The sequence below is a fragment of the Artemia franciscana genome, chromosome 15 (genome assembly GCF_032884065.1).
Source record: "Artemia franciscana chromosome 15, ASM3288406v1, whole genome shotgun sequence".
Taxonomy (NCBI): domain Eukaryota; kingdom Metazoa; phylum Arthropoda; class Branchiopoda; order Anostraca; family Artemiidae; genus Artemia; species Artemia franciscana.
Genome location: NC_088877.1, coordinates 17,262,545 through 17,286,780, shown reverse-complemented (window position 1 = coordinate 17,286,780; position 24,236 = coordinate 17,262,545). Strand labels below are relative to the sequence as shown.

The 24,236-nt window shown below is 34.1% G+C and overlaps 1 protein-coding gene across 1 annotated transcript in view; it reads right to left on the bottom strand.

Annotated features, from left to right (window-relative positions):
- Positions 1–24,236, bottom strand: part of LOC136036111 (disco-interacting protein 2 homolog A-like) — a 255,860-nt gene that overhangs the window by 128,149 nt on the left and 103,475 nt on the right. Inside the window, exons 9-10 of the mRNA XM_065718124.1 lie at positions 14,553–14,764; positions 11,710–11,833 (exon numbers count right to left, since the gene is read on the bottom strand). Coding sequence (XP_065574196.1) covers positions 11,710–11,833; positions 14,553–14,764 — 336 coding nt within the window. The remainder of the gene's footprint in view (positions 1–11,709; positions 11,834–14,552; positions 14,765–24,236) is intronic.

The window sequence follows — 24,236 nt, the reverse complement described above, 5'->3', positions numbered from 1 at the left end:
CTTATATGTTTAAAATCAGCATGAAGATCCGATTCTTTTGATGTATCTTTTAGCATAAAAATTTAGTTTTTTAGAGTTTCGCTTAATACTGAGCCGGCTCGCTCCATACTACAGTTCGTTACCACGAACTGTTTGATTGATACATATCCTAAACCCAGGATGCAACATATTTTCCATCTAAAGTAAATACTAAGAGCTCCAATTGCATTTTCTTTTCTCTTTTTATTGGCACAACTAATGATGCCCAAAAGTGTGCACATATACTTTAAGATAAATGAAGTATTGATTTTTTTTACAATTGCCTACGAATTTTGAACAAGTGCCTATCAGGTACACACATCACAGTCATCTTGCACACAAGTTGGTTTCAATACGATGCTTGGTATAGTCCCAATTAAAATGCTTCAGATTGCTATCGTGGAAATTTATGGCTAATTTATAAATTTACGCCTAAAAATGTTTTCTTTTTTATAAGAGGCAATTAAATGACGTCAGAGATTTAAATACGACAACAAAGTGCGGTAATGTATTCAATAATATACGATAATCTGAAGCTGAGTCGACCTTTGTGTGGAAGGGATGGAAATGGTGATTCCTCAACTCTTGCCATTAGGACATTCGTCACCAGAAAATCTATCAATCTTATTGGGAAAATAAAGCCGAGATCATACCAAATCTTACCCTATATATGCCGTGAATGAATGGGGGACTGGAATTCTTAGTTGAGTCCCTGAATTTTTCCGAACGGTCTATCCGAACGGTTTTAAGCTTCCAACAAAATTCGGTGGAAGATGAGCGCTAATTTCGGCGTTTTCCTTCTTTAACATCCCAACCCTCTTTTTAATTTAGTATATGAAGTCTCAATTGTAACAGGTAGGGGAGATGAGTGTAGTGTATGTATGCACAGAACAAATCCATGTTTATAACATTTGAAATTTATTTAAAGTGAGCTTTTATAACATAATAAAACATTTCTCTAGCCAATAATTCCAATAACAAAAAACCAATCGTCTATAAACCTACGATATATATTTTATGTTTTACATACATTTTTTTAGGTTGCAATTCTGTAGAAGAAAATAAATATAAATAGCAGACATATTTTTCATTTCAATCACATGAGTGCAATTGAAATTACGGCAGACATATAGTCCGTGCCAGTGGACAAAAACTGAATTCAATTTTACTTAGGGAGGGGAGAATTTAACCAAACTCCGTTGAAAGACCCTTCCACCACCATCCTCCGCAGACAAAATCTGATATAGACAAAGAAAAGTGAATACAAAAATCGGACCAGCAGTTTTTTTTAAGAACATAGGACTTTAGCGGCTTTCACAGTAAGTGCGTAAATTTCTACTCCAAGGGGTTAAGTTATTTTATGTTAATGAAAATCCAAAAAACCATCATAATCATCGTCAAAGATCAGTACGATCATCAGAAACAAATTATACAAAATTGAAAATGTGGAATGGAGACTGAGATTCAAGCTCTGATCAACTTCTTTATCTTCAAACTTTATCAACTTCTATTCAAAATTTATTAATTCCTCAGTAAGAATCTTGATTTCTGGATGAGCTCTGCAGCTATATCGAATGTTAAGTTATGTTATAGTGGACGGTTTTACAGCATAGTGGGAAAGGACCGTTACGACAGAAATAAGAATTTCCTAGCCCTCTGACTCGCCTCAAATCATTTGCAATTACACGATGTATACAAACTATTCTTCAAAGAATTTCTTTGGTAAGTTCCCTTTTCTTAAGAAATTCGATTCAGACATAAGAAACATCTTATTTAAGATATTTCTTGCGTAACAAAACTGTTAAGCTTATCATGTAAGGCAAAAGAAATAAATCAAAAAGAAAAAAAACTACACGCTTTAATAAGCACAAGATTTAAGCCAATAAACTTAATTGGTGAAATTACAACTTCATCTAGCATTCTTTATGACAGCAGATCTAGTAATTTATCTTCCCTGTATCCTACCAAGGTTAAAAAGTCTTTATAGGAACTAAATTCATCCATTACAGGATTCAGCGCCAATTTAATGACTATCATAGGGCTTGAGAAATTAAAAATTTATTTTAAGGAACGGGCAATATTTCAAAAAGCCAACTATATGGACAACATACGAATTTAGCAGAAATCGGGAGGACCCGGGCCAAAAGACCCCCCTGAAAACATGTCTACCATGGGTAAGCACAAAATACATTTTAGGAGGACGGGTATTATAACATTTTCCAATGAGAACAAGACAATCTTCTACAATTCTATTATTATTGGTTTTCATTGCTCATTAGCTGTATATTAATTTGAATACCATTGCTGATACTTTCAACACTCCACGGTACGGCGGTATTAAGAACTTCTTGAGAAGATACAATGAAAACTTTTGTCTTATAGAAAATTGGTCCAAAAATGAAGATTTTTAGCACATTTTAGCTTAACTTTATGTAGTTTTCCAAAGGAGATATTTTCGGTCCATCCTTATCTCCGATCTCGTTTATTAAAGTTTTTAAAAGGCTCATCCAAGTGTGCGTGCGTTTGTGTGTGTGTGTTTTTTTTTCTTCTTCTTAATTCATCCTCTGGCGATGATCCCCAAAGAACTATATTGCCAAAATACTCAGTTTTTAGTAGGACTGGGAAGTAATGGAATTTTGAGGTTCCTCCTGTGTCCTTCCCTAGCGTGAGATCCCCCGCCCCTAATACTGCTCCTGACATACTCAATAATAGAAAATTCCTCTTGATTCGTCAGGCTTTTTATTTAAATAACAAAAAATTGATGAAAAGCAAAGAGCGGTTTTAATGCTTGAAACAGGCATAAAATAGGTTAAATAATATATAAAACGTATAACGGACATAAATTATACTTAATACTTAGATTAATGCTTAACTTAACTTTATACTTAGATTGAATCATATTTTAGTGACACGCAGATATATTTTGCCACTCTTATTGTTTTTTCTTACTCTTTTTAGAAACTTTTTTACTCCTTTTCTGCTTACTCCTTGCTCCTACTATGCGGCCCAAAGAGCACGGGGATCTGATAAAGAGTGGAATACCAAGCTCATCTCCAAGGGAAAAAATTTTGTTGCTAGTGTTACAAAACCTAAACACAATATATAAGCCCAAGCTGGTAAAAATATGAATAAATGGTACCAGCCAATTTTTTGTAGGGGAGAACAAAAGTGACGGTAATAGACTGCTACAATTTTCTAGGTTCAATAAAATAGTCATAACACCTTTTGGTTATAAAGTAGTTCATAAGTTAGCATAGTACTTGCATGATGGTAAGACGGCTCACTCAATTGATTAAATAACTGTAAAGCAAGGACTGAGAGGGTGGATACAGGACACTTGGATATATATGAGTGATGTTACTAATGCTAAAAGTAAACACCACCATTTAGTAGTATCTAGAGTTAATTTAAAGCAGAATTTTAGGAGAAACAATTATTTAACAGGCAGTTATGATGATGACAGCGATGGACTTGGGCTTTGATAGACCTCCAAGAATTGGGTGTTTTAACGCCACCGCGGTTTTCCGCCACCGTATATTTTCCGCCACCCAGGAGATCTTGCATCATCAAGAGGATTAGTTGGGTGAGAATAGACAGGTTAGGTTAGTCTATATCTATGTCTATGCCTATGTTTTGTCTATGTCTATATCTATGTCTATTCTGACCTACCTGAATCAAAAAGTGGCGGAAAACATATTGTGGCGACAAGGATTCGAAACGCCACAAGAATAGTTGGATACAAAATTGCAGAGTTTCGAATTCAATTATGCGGAAGATAGGGATTTTAGTAAAAAATACTTTGCGACACAGTAGAATACATCTTAAAGAAGAAAGACAGAAAAGCAACAAGGACTACAAGTTTAGAAGTATAGATTTAAGTTAGTAGAAGAGAGAAATAGAGAGCACTTTCAATTAGGAATGAAGAAGACGTGAAATGAAGGGTAAGGATAAAACTGTTTAGAATCTGAAAGGTGTAGTCTGACGACGTAACAGGAAGATATTGTGTTGACGCACTAAAAAATTTAGGCAAAAGTAGTCAACCTGGAGTAGTCCCAGTAAGAGAAAAGAAGGGGGTCTCAGTTTGTGATAAAGAGTATCAATGTGAAATGGGTATAAAATTTTGAGAATGTGATAAGCTAAGATAAAGTTGTAGAAAATAATGAAAAATGTTTGATAATTTAGGTGTGTGGAACTTTCAGTTTGAAACAAGGATTTAAAGATGGCATTAAAGGAACCCAAAAACAATAAGGCTCGAAATACCCATAATATAGAGCAAGATTTTTTTAAATGAGGCGGTTTCAAAGTTAGACCTAAGACTGAAAAATCTTTGATATAATAAGTCAATACAAACTTGTCAATCTTTGATAAGACAAGATCTTTGATATAAAAGGACTAACAGATCATTTTAGAAAACTTTATTTAAAACATTTTAAAGGAAAGGTCGAAGTTATGGAAACACATAAAGGCTGGAATCATGACAAATACTCTTAAATACTACAAAAAGTGGCAATAATAAACAAAATTCATATTGTAAGCTAATTATAGTGAAATTGGTGGTAAATTCGGCCAACTCTACAGCCCTGGGATATTTTTATGTATCCATTTGTGCTGCCGTACATCGAGGAAAGTCAGCATGAAAGATATGGTCAGTTACCACCTTTAGTGCTATAATGAAAGAAACTGATGGCCAGGTCAAGTTGCAGGGAGGTTGCAAAAAAAATGCACTTTTCAGCAATCCAGCTGATACCAAACGAAAAGAAGTATGTAATCGATCGGGAAGGGAAAAGATCATAAGAAAACGTTTAAAGGAAGCGGGAAACTCGTAGAAGAGAGCAAAGAGCACAGCTGAACAGAACAGGGCTGAACAGGAGCATGCACAGTTGCGCTGGCCTCAGGTGACTTGGTGATCCAATGAGGTGGTTCTATTACGTTTCCTTTATTCTTTGCTCCAGTCCTCCTATTTAGTTAGATCATGTTGTCTTTAAAGGTCTGTGTATCTGGAAAATTATATCTTCTTCTCTATACGAATAAATGCATACCATAAAATGTGTTTGGTTTCGAAAGTCAAAGAAAGTCAAGTATTACCGTCCCCTCTCCTCCACTTTCAAGACAAATAGTAGACAGGTTCTTGTCCTTAGTTAGAAGTACACTGACCTAAACATAAGAATTTTTTCTCGCCATAATAGTTTTTAATCCAAATAGGCTTCGGGTCCTACACTTTATTTTCTATTCATAATTATAAGCTTTAATTAAAATTGTTTTTCAAATAAGCGTCAATGACCCTTTTGTAATGGGAGGCTTGTTGTGATAGGGAATTGTTTCGAAAATTACTCCTCACTGACCACATGGTGTGATACCAAGCTGCTAGTAATGTTGTAAATTAACATTTTTGCGAAGAAGAAAATAAATGATCATAAGAAGATCAATATGTATGGGTGGTCACATGTATTTTACACGAATGGGTGGCCACGTGTTTTTAGGAAACAAGCAATTGTGTTAGGGGTCTTTGAGTCCATCACCTAAAAAACCTCACATGTATGTTTGTCCATATATACCTGTGATTCTATACACTTCACATATTTTTTTTCTATTTTTCTGTTTTGATAAACATTGCTTCCCACAGTCGAAATGTATTCCTTAATACATTTTAGATTCGAAAATGAAAGTTACCAGAGTTTTCAAGTTACTTAGACAATAGACATTTTCCACTGACAAACCTGATTGTAAACTCATTATCTGATTTCGAATATGCCGTCCCAGGGTGTGGGTGTTTTAACGCCACCGCAGTTTTCCGCCACCATATATTTTCCGCCGCCCAGGAAATCTTGAATCATCAAGAGGATTAGTTGGGTCAGAATGGACAGGTTAGGTTAGTCTATGTTTATGTCCATGTCTATGAAGAAGAAAAACTTCTGTCAATTATAAACTGACACAAATTGTTACTGGTCACTGTAAATAAAATTCATTTTTATGTAGAATTAATAAAAGTAGTGAGAGACTTTATATCATTATCTTTTTGAGTGTAAACTTTTTGAAAATAAAAGAGCCAAAATGCAATTTAGATTACAAGAGTTTTCTTATGCTGATATTTTTGATATTAATGTTATTTGATTTATTAAAGAAGCTCGATATGCCATGCTAACATACTTGAATAATGATATGTGTAATTTTTTTTCCCGTGTACCATTTAGTAGATTGTATTTTTGTAGCTGTACTTGTGATATAATCTATGTATTGTATCTTGTAGATTAGATATTGAAATACTCTGTACGGGTTTAGTCGCTAAATAAAATCCTTCATATCTATTCAGACATACCTGAATCAAATGGTGGCGTAAAACCGCGGTGGCGTTAAAACACTGTTACGCGTTCCAGTAGTAATTTAGATTCAGATATTGATATTCCATTGACAATCAGAATTACATAATCTAGATTATAAATTCGATAACTTTACTTGAAAAAAATAAATAAAATAAATAAATAAAAAATAAATTATTTAAAAAAAAAAAAAAAAAAAAAAAAAAAAAAAAAAAAGGATTGTGAATTTTGCCGGGTTATGCATCGGATTTATAAATTTTTATGATCCACGGTTTGCAATTCAACAATGCAGTTAATTCCTAGAGCGGATTGTAACTATGCCGCTCCACTGACAGTCTTGTAACTGTTGAAACAACCCAAGCTTTTTTTTTTGTTCAATGTAGTTTTGTGTTTGTTAGAGTCATCCAGTCCTTCGAAGAATTTTTTTAGTTAATAACAAAAAATCTGATTGGTCAATTGAAACTAGAATAATTCCTGAAAATTTTAAATAAATAATTTTATTAAACTAGAAACTACAAAAATGTTTATGATGTCTGAGCAGTAATTTTAATTCAAACCAGAAGAATGCCTAAAAATTTCAAAATTAGTTTAGTTTTCCTTTTGTTAGGCCAAGAGGCCACGCGAAGCCACAATTTTTTACTTTGGGGTTTCCACTTAGCTTAATAGCATCCAGCAAAATGATCAAAAATAAATGTTTTCCCTCACAGCTGTCGATACTATTCTATCTTACGAATTTTAAACCGACTAGAATTTTTTGGGATGAATAGATGCGTCAGCAGATCCGCATTTTGTTGCAACTTAATTTTAGTTACAAGCTATTAGGCCCCATATTCCTAAAACAAGGCTCAGGTTTATCAGTGAAGCATAGAAGTTTATAAAACCGGACTGTGGAATAGCAAAGTGTGGAACGGAAAATTTTCTAAAACCGACATGGACCCGGCAAAATACAAAAAAAAATATTCAAGCGAAGTTGTCGAATTCGAATCTGTAGCATAAACTCCCGGTCCGATTGTGAATGGACCCCACCATTTTCATAAATCTAAAGTGCTAGTGGGACGGCATATTAAGACTCTTGCTATTAGGTTTGTCCGTGCAAACAGTCAATTATCAAATTTCAGCGGGAAACTCAATGACTACAACTTTGAATCCAGCATCACTTAGATTTTTCTACATCTAAACGAGACAAGAAAAATAACTTCTTATAATCTTATCTTTCTAAGTGGAATAATTGATATATGCATAATTTATATCGCAAAGGTGATAGTAACAATACTAAGCCATCGAAAAAAAGGGATGTTCCTTAGTAGACTCAATAAAAAAGCCGATAAATTAACAAACAACATAAGATCCTTAAAGATCAAGTACAGGTAATTATTTAAGCATCAGTTGGAGCTTGTTCAATGAATTTTATTAATTCTTTTCATGGCAGATTTTAAGATGCCATATTTATCACTTGAAATGGTGCCCACCTTATCGATAAACAATTGAGAAGGAAGAAATTAATCGTGTTGTAATTGATAGAAAACATAATATCTTTCGAGCTATAACAAGCGTTCTTTTTTATGTAGTTAAACCTGCATTGGCTCAATACGAGGCGCATTTTTTTAAATGTCCCAAAGCCAGCTAGCAAGTGGCCGTCTGGAGTCCGGGTCTTGAAATTAATCTTTCATTCCAAGTGACCAGCATTTTTCCAAATATGCAACCATTTTCTACGCTCCCTTTTAGAATGGGCTGCGAGACGTTTGCTGATAGTTTACACAAGGGTCTCATTAGGTAACTGTACAGAGAATCCTTTCCAGCTTGTTCCTAAAATCACCCCTGAAACGTTTCCTCGCACCTTCAAGGGTCCATACACCACCAATTAAAAACTCCTGTACTGGAGACCAAATTTAGCTCCAAGTATTTACCTATCTACTTCGTAATGCTGACCATTCCCTTGAAAATGTACTTGTTCGATTTTGTTTTAAAATAAACTTAAAGGGGTTATTCCGCGATAATCTACAGTCTCATCCTCGACTGAAGGATTCGAAAACAAAAGTCCGTCGACCTAGATTGAAGAATATCAATCTGAAAGGAGACAAATGGAAAAAGCCTTTGGTGAAAATGGTACACATTTTAAAACTGTCTCTTCATCTTGTCGAAATCAGTGATTCAGACTCTTCTGACACGGATGTCGAATATGGTACTGCTCGAAATATTATTTATTACATTGAAATGTCCTATTTCTGCGCTGGCATGTGGAGTAGGACGTATGCTGAGAAAGTCTGTCGTCAATAAAAGTAAAAGCTTTCTAGACAGAGTTTTACCAAGGATGAGAGATGAAGAGCACTGGAGCCATTTTAAGTATATTCACGGGGAATATTATAAGAAATATAAATTTTTGAAAATCTCATTATCATCCATGGTCATATTTTACTGGTCCTTGCATTCCATCGAGAATCTCGCCATCAACCAAGATTCTTGTTTTGACTGTCCAAGTAATAACCCGGATTGTGGGATCCTAAAGAAATACCGAATTCGGCAATCGAGACGGTTACAGAAAACGCAATTTTTACAATCTTGATTGTATATCAAGAGTATAGATTGTCGCGGAAAACTTTCACATCTATCTGCAGTAAAAATTCTAAAATATTGAAAAATATTATTGTGACAGGAATAATGTCAGCCGTCCAAAAACAAAACACGTTCCCTGCAAAAGCGAGTTTTAAGAAAGATTAGCTTGAAGATTGTAGGTTACATACGATGGCAAATATCCATAATTCAGTTATACCATAGGTATCAGTAACGACATTTCTGGCTGTTTTGTGGATGCCATATAATCAAAGCGGCAGGAGCGATTACCACAATATGGCGATCTTCTTTGAACAACAAACTTCGTTGAAGTAAGGATGCTAGGACTGTTTTAAAAGTTTTTTTTTAAAAATTTTTAGTTTTAATATTCGTATTTTAATGTAAGTTTTATATTATATATATTATTTATATTTATATATATATATATATATATATATATATATATATATATATATATATATATATATATATATATATATATATATATATATATATATATATATTATTATATATATATATATATATATATATATATATATATATATATATATATATATATATATATATATATATATATATATATATATATTTATATATATATATTGGTGTTGTGCTGAAGACGACCCTTGGACATAGGGCCAAAATATTCACTGAACTGAATTTCAATGTCTGGAGAAAATTTCCCTATTGTTTCTAAGATGTGTTTGTTTGATATGGAAAGGCAGTGTGGTTTTCGTCACAATTTATATATATATATATATATATATATATATATATATATATATATATATATATATATATATATATATATATATATATATATATATATATATATATATATATATATATATATATATATATATATATATATATATATATATATATATATGTAATTACTCTATTTTGTACCTAAATAAATATTTCTAAGCGGTCCTTGTCATATAAATTCAGGTTAGGCAAAGACCCTGGTAGGGTTTCCTTCGAATTTACCATCAATTTTTTCATGTTTATATATTTATAGTGTCCCAGCTAATCCCCCAGTCTATTTTTCAAACGTAGTTAAAAATCTTAAAACGACTTTGGTAAACCCAGAGAAAAAACGCGGTTTCGAATTTGACTTTCAACAAAAATCTATAAGTTGTTTGTGTATTTTTAGAGTCCAAATAATTCCACGCTCCCCTACCCAAAGAAAATACTTTTGAATTCAACTTTCACTGTTTTTTGTAGTTGTTTGTGCATTAACACTTTCCTGCCTAATCCCCCCCCCGGATGATTCCCTCCCTAGATGGTTACCCATCGAAAAATTATCCCTGCGTATAAAATTTCGCTCATTTGATAAAATTATCAGTTCAATCAAAATTCCTTCTCTTGTACTAATTCAAGGTGTGATGCATTCGTAAAAACAAACTCGTTCGGTAAGGCTGGTCTTCCGTGGGAAATATATTTCTCCTTCAGACCATTACGGTGGGCTTGACCCTTCTTCAAGTTGACCCCTCTCCTGTTCTGTTTTCTGTCCATATTTAGCACTTCAACTATCTTAGAATTTAACTAAGTAACAACATAGTGATTCAATTAATGATAGATATAAATGATTATAATAATCAAACAATAGTATGCATTCGAGTCAAATAAATCGAATCCAATTTCTACTTGTGGGTCGTAATTCAAAATTTAAAATTTATTAGGGTTATTCAAAGTGCGCAATATCACAAGAACTTGTTTTTCATTTGCCAAAGTTGACTTAATACTAAGCAAAAATAAAAAAAAATGTAAAAGAAAACATATATACGACGCCTAACTATGACCTAACGCTGATCTATAAGACAATTCTTCTATAAGACACTGAAATGTAGTTTACCTTTTCTCGACTAGTCTGTCAATCAAGGCGGGTGACAGCATAGAGATTCCCAATGCGGCAAGATCAGTCAAATGACAATTTCTTTGAACTGATTTTCATTATTTTTCGAGCAGGTAGGCTAAAATATTCTTAGGGACCGACCTTTCCTGTACTTACATTTGACAATTCTGCTCCGATTAATAGAAAAAACAGAATTCATACTTCCTGATGATATAAGTCTTATCAAAACTGAACATATGTGTATCAGGCCCAAATTGAAAGAAATTAAATAGTTTAAGATATCTGGGAAATTCGGTGTCGGCTTTTAGTTTTTTCTCGTTTATTTAAATCTATTATCTAAGTCCTACAAGTTATATCAAGGCCACCAACATAATTCTAAATAATTTGCCCACACAAACTAAAAACGTTTATAATGGACGAGATAGAGCAAGTCTTTAAGATACGACATCGCCTTAAAAAATAAAAGAATCATGCTTCTTAGGATCTTCTCAAATATTCATGTCTAGGTTTTAGTTGAAAGTGGTTAAGGGTAGATGGATAAATAGTTTTGCTCGCAAACCAATTCCAGTGTTTAAAATTGATTTATTTTATATTTGACTTTCAGCTGCAGCAAAAACCACTTGTGTAGCAAGTGGTTTTGAAATCTTTTATTCCAAGAAGATTTTACTATAACTGCAAGCGTTAGGCATTCGTTAATTATTTCCAAAATTTTTGTTTCTCTTTTTTTCAAGCAGAACGAATATATAATTAGGTTTACACAAGAAAAGTTAGAAAATATTCTCTTTTCTCCAAACTCTCATTCTCAGAAAGAGGCAAAACAAGTACTGGACGATTGTTACATCAGGAAAAAAAGTCTGGATTTTCGACAGATGAACTTAAGATAAGGCGTTTTAGGTACACTAAAATACGGGAAAGGGCAAGAAAAAAAGAAAAAAAAGTCCTAACCATAAGTTAGAGTCGGTCCAAGCCTTCCATTAGGTTCAACACTTGTAGCTACCGGTGCTTTGAATCCAGCGGAACCATACCTTTGAAGTGCTGCTTCCAATGACTTGGGCAAACCAGATGGGACCTAGAATGTGATAGCTCAAATTATTAGTTTATTCACTATCGTCACAATGCTAGATCCTTTCTTGGTGGAATCTTGCAGAACAAGTGCAATAGTCCTTCAATTGAGGGCAACCATCAAACATGAATGCGCGAATATATATATATATATATATTTATGGATATATATATATATATATATATATATATATACTAGCTGTTGGGGTGGCGCTTCGCGCCACCCCAACACCTAGTTGGTGGGGGCGCTTCGCGCCCCCCCCAAGCCCCCCCGCGCGCGTAAGTCGTTACGCGCCATAATAGTTACGCGCCATTGTAGTTGTGTCCCTATGTTATATAAACTTGCGAATATACAACATTCTTTGCTGTCCCATTGTCTTTGCATATAAATAGATTGTCAGGTTATCCCCCTGTTTCCCCCGGTGTCCCCGTTGTAGTTGTGTCCCTGTGTCCCGGTCGTCATTTATATTCCCTGTGTCCCGGGTCCCGGTCATCATTTGTATCCCGGTGTCCCGGTCTGTATATACATTCGTTTTTTAGTTTTGTTTTTCTCCTTTATTTTTTTCCCTTTTTTTCTTTTTTAGCTTATTTAGATTTTTAGATTTTTTAGTTTTTTTTATTAGTTTTTAGTTTTTATTTCTTTTTAGTTTTTTTGTCCCGGTCGTCATTTATATCCCCCTGTTTCCCCCGGTGTCCCCGTTGTAGTTGTGTCCCTGTGTCCCGGTCGTTATTTATTTTTTAGTTTTTTACCTTTTTTTAGTTTTTTTAGTTTTTTAGCTTTTTTATTTTTTTTATTAGTTTTTAGTTTTTTTGTAGTTTTTGCCTTTTTTTTAGTTTTTTTAGTTTTTTAGCTTTTTTATTAGTTTTTAGTTTTTTTTGTAGTTTTTGCCTTTTTTTAGTTTTTTTTAGTTTTTTAGCTTTTTTATTTTTTTTATTAGTTTTTAGTTTTTTTTGTAGTTTTTGCCTTTTTTTAGTTTTTTCAGTTTTGACGTCACCTGATCCAGTTTTTTCAGGTGACGTCACCTGATCCACGATCCACAGATCCACAGACAACTTATTTTTATATATATAGATAGTTTTTTTTTTTTTACTTATGTCCTGGTCGTCATTTATACTCCCTGTGTCCCGGTGCTTTGTTGATTGCTAATCGAACATTCCTTTTGTCCTGGTCGCTTTCTCTTTGAGTGTCGTCATTTATTAGTTTTTTCCTTTTTTTTTTTAGTTTTTTATTGGTTTTTACCTTTATTTTAGCTTATTTTTCAGTTTTTTCCTTTTTTTTAGTTTTTTTTTATTTTTATTTTTTTTATTTTTTTACCTTTTTTTAGTTTTTTTAGTTTTTTTAGTTTTTTAGCTTTTTTACTTTTTTTATTAGTTTTTAGTTTTTTTTTGTAGTTTTTGCCTTTTTTTAGTTTTTTCAGTTTTTTTTTTAGTTTTTTATTGGTTTTTACCTTTATAGTTTTTTTAGTTTTTTAGCTTTTTTATTTTTTTTATTAGTTTTTAGTTTTTTTTTGTAGTTTTTGCCTTTTTTTAGTTTTTTCAGTTTTGACGTCACCTAATCCAGTTTTTTCAGGTGACGTCACCTGACACATCCATCCACACATCCATCCACACATCCACAGACAGACAACTTATTTTTATATATATAGATATATATATATATATATATATATATATATATATATGTATATAAAGTTCTTTAACTGAACGTAAGGAGCGTCATTAAAACTGAAAACGAACAGAAATTATCCCGCATATGAAAGTGGCTGTCCCCTCCTCAACACCTAGCTCTTTACGCTAGTTTTTTATTACTTTAAAAAGTAGAGTTGTGGCCGAGAGTCGAAGTTTAGCGTAAAGCGTAAAAAGCAAGGTGCTGAGGAGGGGGCTGCCCCTTTTATATGTGGAATCATTTCTGTTAGTCTCAAGTTTCAATGTCGTTCCTTGCTTTCAGTTAAAAAAGACTTTTATTTTATTTAATTTCTGAACGTTTTTCAGCTACTGCAGGTTCAAAATTGGCTCACCGTACATGAAATACTAAAAAAAAATTGCATATTAGTTTTGGCATTAGTTTAGTTTTGGCCTATTCTTTTGATATATATATATATATATATATATATATATATATATATATATATATATATATATATATATATATATATATATATATATATATATATATATATATATATATATATATATATATATATATATATATATATATATATATATATTGATATCACAATTCCATTTTCTAAAGTTATGGTTACTATTGAGCCGCATCGCTCCTTACTTACCATCCGCTACCACGAACTGTTCGAAATGTAATAAAAGTGCATCTAAATCAAGAATGGATATTTTCTTATTATGTTTGGAAAAGCGATATAATGATACTCTTAATTCTACTCTAAAAGTATACTAATATTCAGAAATGGTTTAGGCTAGGCTTTTAAGCTAGGGGGCACCTTTGGATCTCCCCCAACCTAAGCAATATCACTTGATTTAGGGGCCTTTTCAAGAAATAGAATTTTTCAATATGGTCACGGCACTGCGGATATATTTTAGTAGAAACCTGGAAATCTGGAAACTTGCTCAACATCTGGACTACGCAAAATTTTGGTCCCAATCACCTTCATAAAAGACTTTATTTTCAACTTTCATACAATCTAACACGTTTTCGAATACATTTTACTTTCATTTCAAATTTAATTTCTTCTCAAATATATGCTTACCACAAGAGGCTCACCGACTGCAGGTGACATAGTACTCCCTTCTGGTCTCGGTGCATTAGGGTCTCTCTGTTTAGCAGCCAATTCAAGTTCGATGTCATCGTCCTCATAAAATTCCGGTAGAGGTCGTCTCTTCGGTCGCTTTAGGGTATTTAAAAGCTGTTGAATCTTGGCAGAAACTCTCCATTTATTTCCACCACTGCTTTCTATTGTACCTTTAAGAAGAAACAAATGTAATAATGTACTCAAATGTTACTTCAAAAGCAAAATATCAACAACAAATGATCGTCTGTATAAAAACATATTTTGTATAATTAGAAATTGACACGACAATGATGCTTGTTCGTCTTTACAATAATTTTTTCGTTGTATTTTAAGTTCCAAAGACAAATTGTTTCTTCAAATTACGGGTTACCGATGGGAACCGTTTGATCTCCATAATTGGCAAATTTCTACATGGACTTCATAGAAAATTCTGCCTTTAATTTGTCTGTTTGGGAACATGGACATGACACTATAAACTATTTTTTGATACATTTGAGCACTTTCGACTCAAATCTTCAATTTACACTAGAACTGGAAGATTCAGGAAAGCTTCCTTTCTTGGATGTTTTAAATATAAAAAATACTCCTAAACTTGAATTTTCTATATAAAGGAAGCCTACACACAATGATCGCTATCTGCTATTCTTTTCAAACCCCCATCCTTTTGTAAAAAAGGGGATATTAATATCTTTAGTTGACAAGAGTTCTGAAAATCTGTTCACACAGATTTATTATATTATAATGGCTACCCAATTAAACTTATTGAAAATATAATAGACAGAAGATTAAAAAAAAGGCAAAATAGGAAAATAATGAACCCATCCTTCTTTCTTCAATTGCTCCAGCACTTGAAAACAAAACTTTCACCCCTATACCTAATATCCCGAAACCCAGGGACAAATTTGGGAAAATTTTAAAGAAACTTAACTTCTTTGTTTCTATTAAAAATGAACTAAAGGTTGAGCGTTTTTCAACCCGGGAAAAGACACTATTGACCCTATACTGGGTAGCGGTGTAGTAGAAACAACTTGATATTCAATGGTTCAAATAAAAAAATTTCCTCGGTTTAAAGTAAAACTACCTGTCCGCATTTTTAATGAAAATCAAGTTCTAGACAAGCTAAATATATTGCTAAGCAAAGAATTTTTTTGCAAAAATCCTTTTTTTTCGTTTTTTATTTTTTCTTAGTACTGAGGACGATTTGGCGGAGGTCCCTGTAGAAATATTTGCCTATTTTCGACCATATTATTCCACTGGCTGACGCTACCCTCGTTTCTCTCTACTATTTGATTTTTTTTCTCATTCTGTGGTGTTTTGTCTTCTTTGTTTCATACGTCTTCTTCAGTTTCTATAATTTTGAAACAAAGTACTATATTTTCATCATTTTTGGCGATATCTCGTAAGGAATGAGCGTCAGAGAAACAGGTCTATATACATAGGCGCTATAACATAGGCGTTGTAACAGACAAGAACCAAGAAATCTGCTATCTTTAAGTTTGACGGGATTATTTATTTTAATTTCTTTTCGAATCCGGTTTCAGCTTTGTTATTATATGACTATTTCTGCTCGTTTTAGGCTTGATTGTCACTCTTTACTTTTCTTTGTAAAATTTTTGTTTATTGAATTCTATAAAAGCCAAAATGACAAACAATCAAATCATCCAAATATAGGACAACTCAATACATAATTTCCGGTTTCAAAACACTTCCAAAAGCAAACCAGTTTGTTATTCCTTTTTTTGTTTTTCTTTTTTACTAAGTCTAACTAACTGTGTATCGGAAGTACCGATTATTAAGCAGGCGAAAGTCAAGTTTGAAGAAATCGCCCATAAGGTAAACCATTAATGTGTCATTTGGTAGAAGATTGAATAGGCATTAAAAATAAAACTGATCTGCCTATTTAACAAGTTCTTCATGCCAAATTCATATTATCTAATTGATACTTAGCACATTTTGGAAAAATAAATCATTTCAACTGTCAAATATTGCAAAGAATTACGTCACTATTGACAGTAATATAAATATATGAGTATCATCATTCTACTAGATTAATACCATCCCTCAATAAGACAAGGGTATAAGGTCTGACTCTGAAGACCTGACTCAAGAGCTTGATAGACCCGGAGAGGTAATGAGTAAAGGAGTAAGAAACGTTTCTACGGTTAGGAATAATAAGAACCAACATACAATTGTTACCAGTGGTGTTGATTCACGAAAACTTAGGAGGAGGGACCAAATATATATTTATAAATCTAGATTGGGGGGGGGGGATTTGCCGTTTGCAATTTTTTTCAGTAAAAATATCCACTAAAACGTGTATTTTTTAAGATCTGGAGGAGGCAAATCTTGGAGCCACATGACCCCTGCCCCCCATTGACACCACTGTTTGTTACTTCTTGCGCTTGATTTTAGAACTGCTTTTGAGATTTTGATAGCCTGTGTGAATTTTTCATATCAAAATCATGCAAATTAGATTGTGTCTAGCGATGAGGCTACTGCACATCATCATCTTAATGCAATCAAAATTACATTGAAGCAACAAAGCATCGAGGCTGGGAAGCAATAATTTATGTTCTTTTTATTTTCAACTTCGCTCTTTGCTTCCCTCACAGAAACATTTTCTTTTAAAATTAATTCCAAAAACGAACCTGATCAGTAAAGTGATAATGACAAAGTGTGTTCTATTGAGAGTATAATAGGAATAGGAAAAAAACATCTTACGTCGCAGTAGGGTTATGAGACACACGTAAGTATTCTCCAGAACTCCCCAGCCCAAGAATTCTCGCTCTATATCAGCAAGAAAGGAGCAATACTTAACGAGGGAACAAAGAGGGTAGACGAAGGGAATTGGACAGCCCAGAGAGCTGTAAAAACATAGTATCCGGAATGAAGGGAATTACAAAAGTTAACTAAAACTAACAAGTGAGTGAAGCATACCTATCATAAGATAACTTACTCAGGTGTTTACATTGACTGCTTCAAGAACTGACATTGCAATTCAGCTTTCTAAAGTGCAATGTGACAATCCAATACACAGAATAACTAACAAATAAGTTTCCGAAATTATCATTCTTAAATGCAATTTATTCTAACCCAGATCGATTTTGAACTATTTTCACCTTCACAACAAGCAAGAAAATGGTCTTCTTTTTATATTCAGCAAATTCCTTTTGCTATTATTTAGAGGTTTATTATACTATGAGCACTTTTTTCACATTAGCGCAGTGATAGACCAAAGAATAAACTTTAAAGAAAGGGGAGGGATGATAACTAGACTAATTCTGATCAAATTGATTTTGCACGATCTTCAGGTTTTGGCTTATTGCTTTCTTTGTACTAATTCTCGGACTATCTAGAACCGTCTACCCTTCCAATCCTCCCCTTTACAATGACCCTTGAAAGAAATTTCATTTATTTTTCTGCAAGCAGACAACAAAGGCCTGAACTAGAAAAAAGAAACCGAAATCGTATTCTAACAATAACTCTTTGAGAACTAAAACATTATGAGAACTTGAACTCAAACTTGAACTTTCTAGGGCTAGAAAAGCAAATTAGCGAATTACACTTGTCATGATATTCATGAATCAGTTTACATGATATTCAATCTTCTGACCGAAGGGAATATTCAGTGGTAGATATTAACCGTGAAAGAAAATTTATCGAGGTGGAAGTTGCAAGAAAAGAACCCCGAATTATTATATTTAAAACGCTAAGAGGTTGAAAAACAAGTCAATTTAGAAAATTCTACAGATGTTGCCCCGCAATCGATCCAAGCAGTTCGAAAGAAACTAGTTGCTGCGAGGTTAAAACTCAACAATGGAGTTACTCGTGATGATTAACTATTCCCAAAGGATGAAGTTAATCATGAAGAAATCCTATTATTCCGAGATGCAAGAAATTTTCCAAAAGTATAACATATCTACCTTCCGAGTCTTTTTTTTTTTAGCATGAAAAGCATTTGAGTGGGTTCCCAAGTTTTACAAGTGTAAAATGGCGACACCAAACCTGGCAAAAATTTGGCACTTGTAAAACAAAAGCCCACCCGCGATTGAGGGTGATGGTAAACATTTACAAATTACTCCATGGTTCTCTTCGTGAACATTAGTCATAACCCAGCAGGATAGAAAAAATTTACGGAATAGATATTGAAGTGTAAGGGATTAGATGCTTCCAGCTATTTTACCACAAGAAAGTATTTGAAAAAGGGGCGAATCAAACGGTACTAAACAAGAATATGTGTAATGTCTTCTCAATCAAACAGTTCTTGGTAACGAACTGTAGTAAGGAGCGACCCGGATCAATACTAACCGAAACTCTAAAAACGGAATTTTGATACCAATAGTTGCATCAAAAGAATCGCATTTTAATGCTTTCTCTGGAAAATCTTTCTCTGCAAAGATTACTTAAAAAGTTTTCAAAATTATCTGAAAATAAAGCCGTAATACCTTCGTCAACTCTTGGACCAGGTGTAATTAATTTTTCATCAAGGACCTTAACGTTACAAGAAAAGTCCGTATGTGTTCGAAATATCCAGTTAAATAATTTTATATCTATTCACTGTCAATAAAATGGTATCATCCCTATTTTGAACTGTTTTACTTTCGTCATGGAAAGGCATTGTGGTCTTCGAAGTTATCTACGTCGAATATATGGGGATAATGTGACCAAGGAGGTGTATAAATATATTAACACCCATAAGAGACACGCACAAATGTTATAAATCAACAAGATTTTCTTCATCAATGTAAGAAGAAAAGGATTTTGCCACCTTCAATAAAATTCAATCTACATTTAGGCACTTTTAAAGGAAAAAAATTTGAACGAGGTCTACAATTCAAGACTTTAAATCATCTGATTAAAGATAAAAGGAGAAATAGAGCTTTATTAGTGAAAGATAAACTTTTCCTGGAAAATATTATTTAAAAAAAAGTGAGTGCAAGTGATTTTTGTTTTATTCAACAAACAGCAAGAAATCATTTCAATCATGACTTTCACCTTTCCAGAGAAAGATTACTTAAAAAGTTTTCAAAATTATCTGAAAATAAAGCCGTAATACCTTCGTCAACTCTTGGACCAGGTGTAATTAATTTTTCATCAAGGACCTTAACGTTACAAGAAAAGTCCGTATGTGTTCGAAATATCCAGTTAAATAATTTTATATCTATTCACTGTCAATAAAAAGGTATCATCCCCATTTTGAACTGTTTTACTTTCGTCATGGAAAGGCAGTGTGGTCTTCGAAGCTATCTACGAGGGCTCCTAGGCCCCCCTCCCACGCTCATTTTTTCCAAAAGTCCCCAGATCAAAATTCTGAGATAGCCCTTTTATTCAATATAGTCGAAAAATCTTATAACTATGTCTTTGGGGACAACTTACTCCCCCAGAGCCCCCATGGGAGGGGCTGCAAGTTACAAACTTTTGCCAGTTATTACACATAGTATTGGTTATCGGGAAGTGTACAGACGTTTTCAGGGGGATTTTTTTTGGTTGGGGGAGGGGTTGAGGGGAGGGGGTTACGTGGGGGATCTTTCCATGGAGGAATTTGTCATGGGGGAAGAGAATTTCCGTGAAGGGGGCGCAGAATTTTCTAGGGTTATTTTAAAAAATTATGAAAAAATAAATATGGAAAAGATTTTTCGAGTAAAAGTAAGGAGAAGCATTAAAACTAAGAACGAACAGAAATTATTACGCATATGAAGGGTTCACCACCTCCTAATACCTAGCTCTTTACGCTAAAGTATTTTTAGTAATTTCAACTATTTATTCTACGGCCTTTGTGATTCAGTGGTCATTCTCAAGGAATTTGGACAAAATTTTAGCTGTAGCGTAAAAAGCGAGGTACTGACGAGGGAGCGAACCCCTTCATATACGTAATAAAAACATACGAATATAGAAGATCATTACGCAAGTTAATTCGTAAGTTCTGTATATTTTTTATTAATAAAAACGCTCGTAAAAAATTAAAAGTTCTAGTGGCCTTTTTGAGTAACTAAAAAATTGGAGGGTAACTAGGCCTCCTCTCCCGGTTCTTTTTCCTCAAAATCGTCCGATCAAAACTATGAGATAACCATTTAGCCCAAAAAAAAAAAATAAATTAAAATACAAATTCTGTTTTAATTAATCATGTGCAGAGAGCCAAAATCAAAACATGCAAGTTTTTTTTAACTGAAAGTAAGGAGCGACACTAAATCTTAAAACGAACAGAAATTACGCTGTATCTGAAAGACGCTGTTTCCTCCTCAACACCCCGCTTTTTACGCTGAAGTCTTTTACTGTTTTAACAAGAGCTAAGAGCTCATAAGACACTTGTGACAAGGTCTGAGTAGCCAATAACCAAGAGCTCCTATGGTATGAGCTCTGGCAAAATTCCAAGAATCAATAGATTGCTTTAAAAGAAGAATCAGAGGCTCAATGCCGGTCGGGATTTAAAATAAGAGCTCTGAGTCACGAGGTCCTTCTAAATATTAAAATTCATTAAGATCCGATCACCCACTTATAAGTTAAAAATACCTCAGTTTTTCTCATTTTCCTCTCCCTTCAGCCCCCCAGATGGTCAAATCGGGGGAAACGACTATTGTGCAGCTCCCTGACACACCTACCAATTTTCATCGTCCTAGCACGTCCAGAAGCACCAAACTCACCAAAGCACTGAACCCCACCCCCTAACTCTCCCAAAGAGAGCGGATCCAGTCCGGTTACGTCAATCACGTATCTACGACATTTATAAGCGTTTTCCGAGATTCCCGGTTTCCCCTTCCAACTCCATCCAATGTCAACAGATCTGGCCGGGATTTGAAATAAAAGCTCTGAGACATTAGTTTCTTCTAAATATCAAATTTCATTAAGATCCGGTCACACGTTCTTAGGTTAAAATACCTCAATGTTTCTAATTTGTCCAAATTAACAACCCCCAGCTTCCCTAAAGAGAACGGATACGTTCCAATTATGTCAATCACTATCTATAACTTGTGCTTATTCTTCCCATCAAGTTTCATCCCAATCTCTTCACTCTAAGCGTTTTCCAAGATTTCCGGTTTCCCCCTTCAGCTCCCTCCAATGTCACCGGATCTTGTCGAGATTTAAAATGAGAGTTCTAAAGCACAAGATCCTTCTAAAGATCAAATTTCATTAAGACCTTATCACCCGTTCGTAAGTTACAAACACCTCATTTTTTCTAATTTTTCCGAATTACCCCCCCTCCCAACTCCACCAAAGAGAGCAAATCCAGTCCGGTTATTTCCGTCACATACCTTGGACTTCAGCTTATTCTTCCCACCAAGTTTCATCCTGATCTGTCCGCTTTAAGCGTTTTTCAAGATTTCCGCCCCCCCCCCCCCCAATGACACTGGATCCGGTCGGGATTTAAAATAAGAGATCTGAATTACGAGCTCCTCCTAAATATGAAACTTAATTAAGATTCAATCACTCCTTGGTAAGTTAAAAATACCTCATTTTTTCAAATTTTTTGAATTAACCCTTTCCTCCCCAACCCCAAAGAGAGCGGATCCATTCCAGCTATGTCAATAACGTATATAGGATTTGTGTTTATTTTTCCCATCAAGTTTAATCCCGATCCCTCCAGTCTAAGCGTTTTCCAAGATTTTTGGTTCCCCCCAACTCCCCCCAATGTCGCCAGATCCGGTCGGGATTTAAAATAACAGATCTGAGTTACGAGGCCCTTCTAAATATGAAATTTCATTAAGATCTGATCACTCCTTCGTAAAAAAATACCTCATTTTTTCTAATTTTTCAGAATTAACCCCCCCCCCCCCCCAACTCCCCCTAAGAGAGCGGATCCTTTCCGGTTATGTCAATCATGTATTTAGGACTTGTGAGTATTTTTCCCGCCAAGTTTCATCCCGATCCCTCTACTCTCAGCGTTTTCCAAGATCTTAGGTCCCGCCCAACTCCCCACAATGTTACCGGATCCAGTCGGGATTTAAAATAAGAGCTCTGAGACATGATAAAATACTTCTTTTTTCTAATTTTTCCAAATTACTCCTCCTCCTCCTCCCCAACTCCCCCAAGGAGAGCAGATCCGTTCCGGTTATGTAAATCACGTATCTAGGACGTGTGATTATTTTTCCCACCAAGTTACATCCCGATCCCCCCACTCTAAGCGTTTTACAAAATTTTAGGTTACCCCCCCCCAACTCCCCGCAATGTCACCAGATTCGGTCGGGATTTAAAATAAGAGCTCTGAGACACAACATCCTTCCAAACATCAAATTTCATTCAAATCCGATCACCCGTTTGTAAGTTAAAAATACCTCATTTTTTCTGGAGGGAGTGGGGAGGGAGTCTCCCCACTCCCTCCCCCTAGATGGTCAAATTGGGTAAACGACAATTTCTAATTTAATCTGTTCTGGTTCCTGATACGCCTGCCAAATTTCATCGTCCTAGCTTACCTGGAAGTGCCTAAAGTAGCAAAACCGGGACAGACAGACAGACCGACAGAATTTGCGATCGCTATATGTCACTTGGTAGATATCATGTGCCATAAAAAGTAGAGTTAAGAGAAAGAGTCAAACTTCAGCGTAAAGAGCGGGGTGTTGAGGAGGGAATAGCCCCTTTCATATACGGAGTAACTTCTGTTCGTTTTAAGATTTAATGTCGCTCCTTACTTTCAGTTAAAAAAAAAACATGTTTTTTTTTATTTAATCATAAAAGGAAATAACAACTGGCTGAAGAATTTTTCAAATAAAACTTGATTGCTCAATCATTTCGAGAATAGCAAGATCGAAAACAATTACTTGGATGATTTCAAGTCTAGTCGAGGGAAGCTGGCACTGAAGCGCAATCTCTAATTTTTTTTTAGCAATTTAATTGATTAGTACGTAAAATGACAGTAAAAACTAGATCTCCGGTACCAAGGCCCCTTGACGTGTAGGACACCTTCTTGGACACTTTAGTGACGCAACAAAAGCCAACGATGATGATCCCTATGACACTCAATTGAGATCAAATAAACCCTTCTGATGGACACACATAGCAAGGATAACAGAGGGTGGCGAATATGGTCCATTCGAGTCATGGTTATTTTAAAAATGGAATAGACAAGTAGCCCTATTTTAGACCAGTGCGCTTAACCACTGTCAATTCGCATGCACGTATTTAGTGGGTTTTAGAAACTGTACCAGGAGTGCTAAATTAGAATCAGAAGGATTGTGAAAAGAACTTTGAACGGACAAAAGTGATCGTTTGACACTAATTTTCACTAATCAGAGGAAAGTGGTTTTAAATATATATATATATATATATATATATATATATATATATATATATATATATATATACATATATATACATATATATATATATATATATATATATATATATATATATATATATATATATATATATATTTGAAAGTTTATTTAATTTGTGTTCTGACTATAAGGATAGGCATTTAAATGTTTTCATTATTATTTTCGAAAAAATAAATTATTATTTGTACAAAACTTCGGTGGATTTTTAATAAAAATTATAGAAGAAAATAAACAACCATAACCATCGTTTGGTAGTATGTCGTCAGAGACTAGGTATATTTCATGATGATGATAGTGGCCAAAAACAAATTTGGACAGAGAAGTCATAAGCGACTAAAGATGATTTCAGCAGTCTGCTCAAGTCTATAATAGT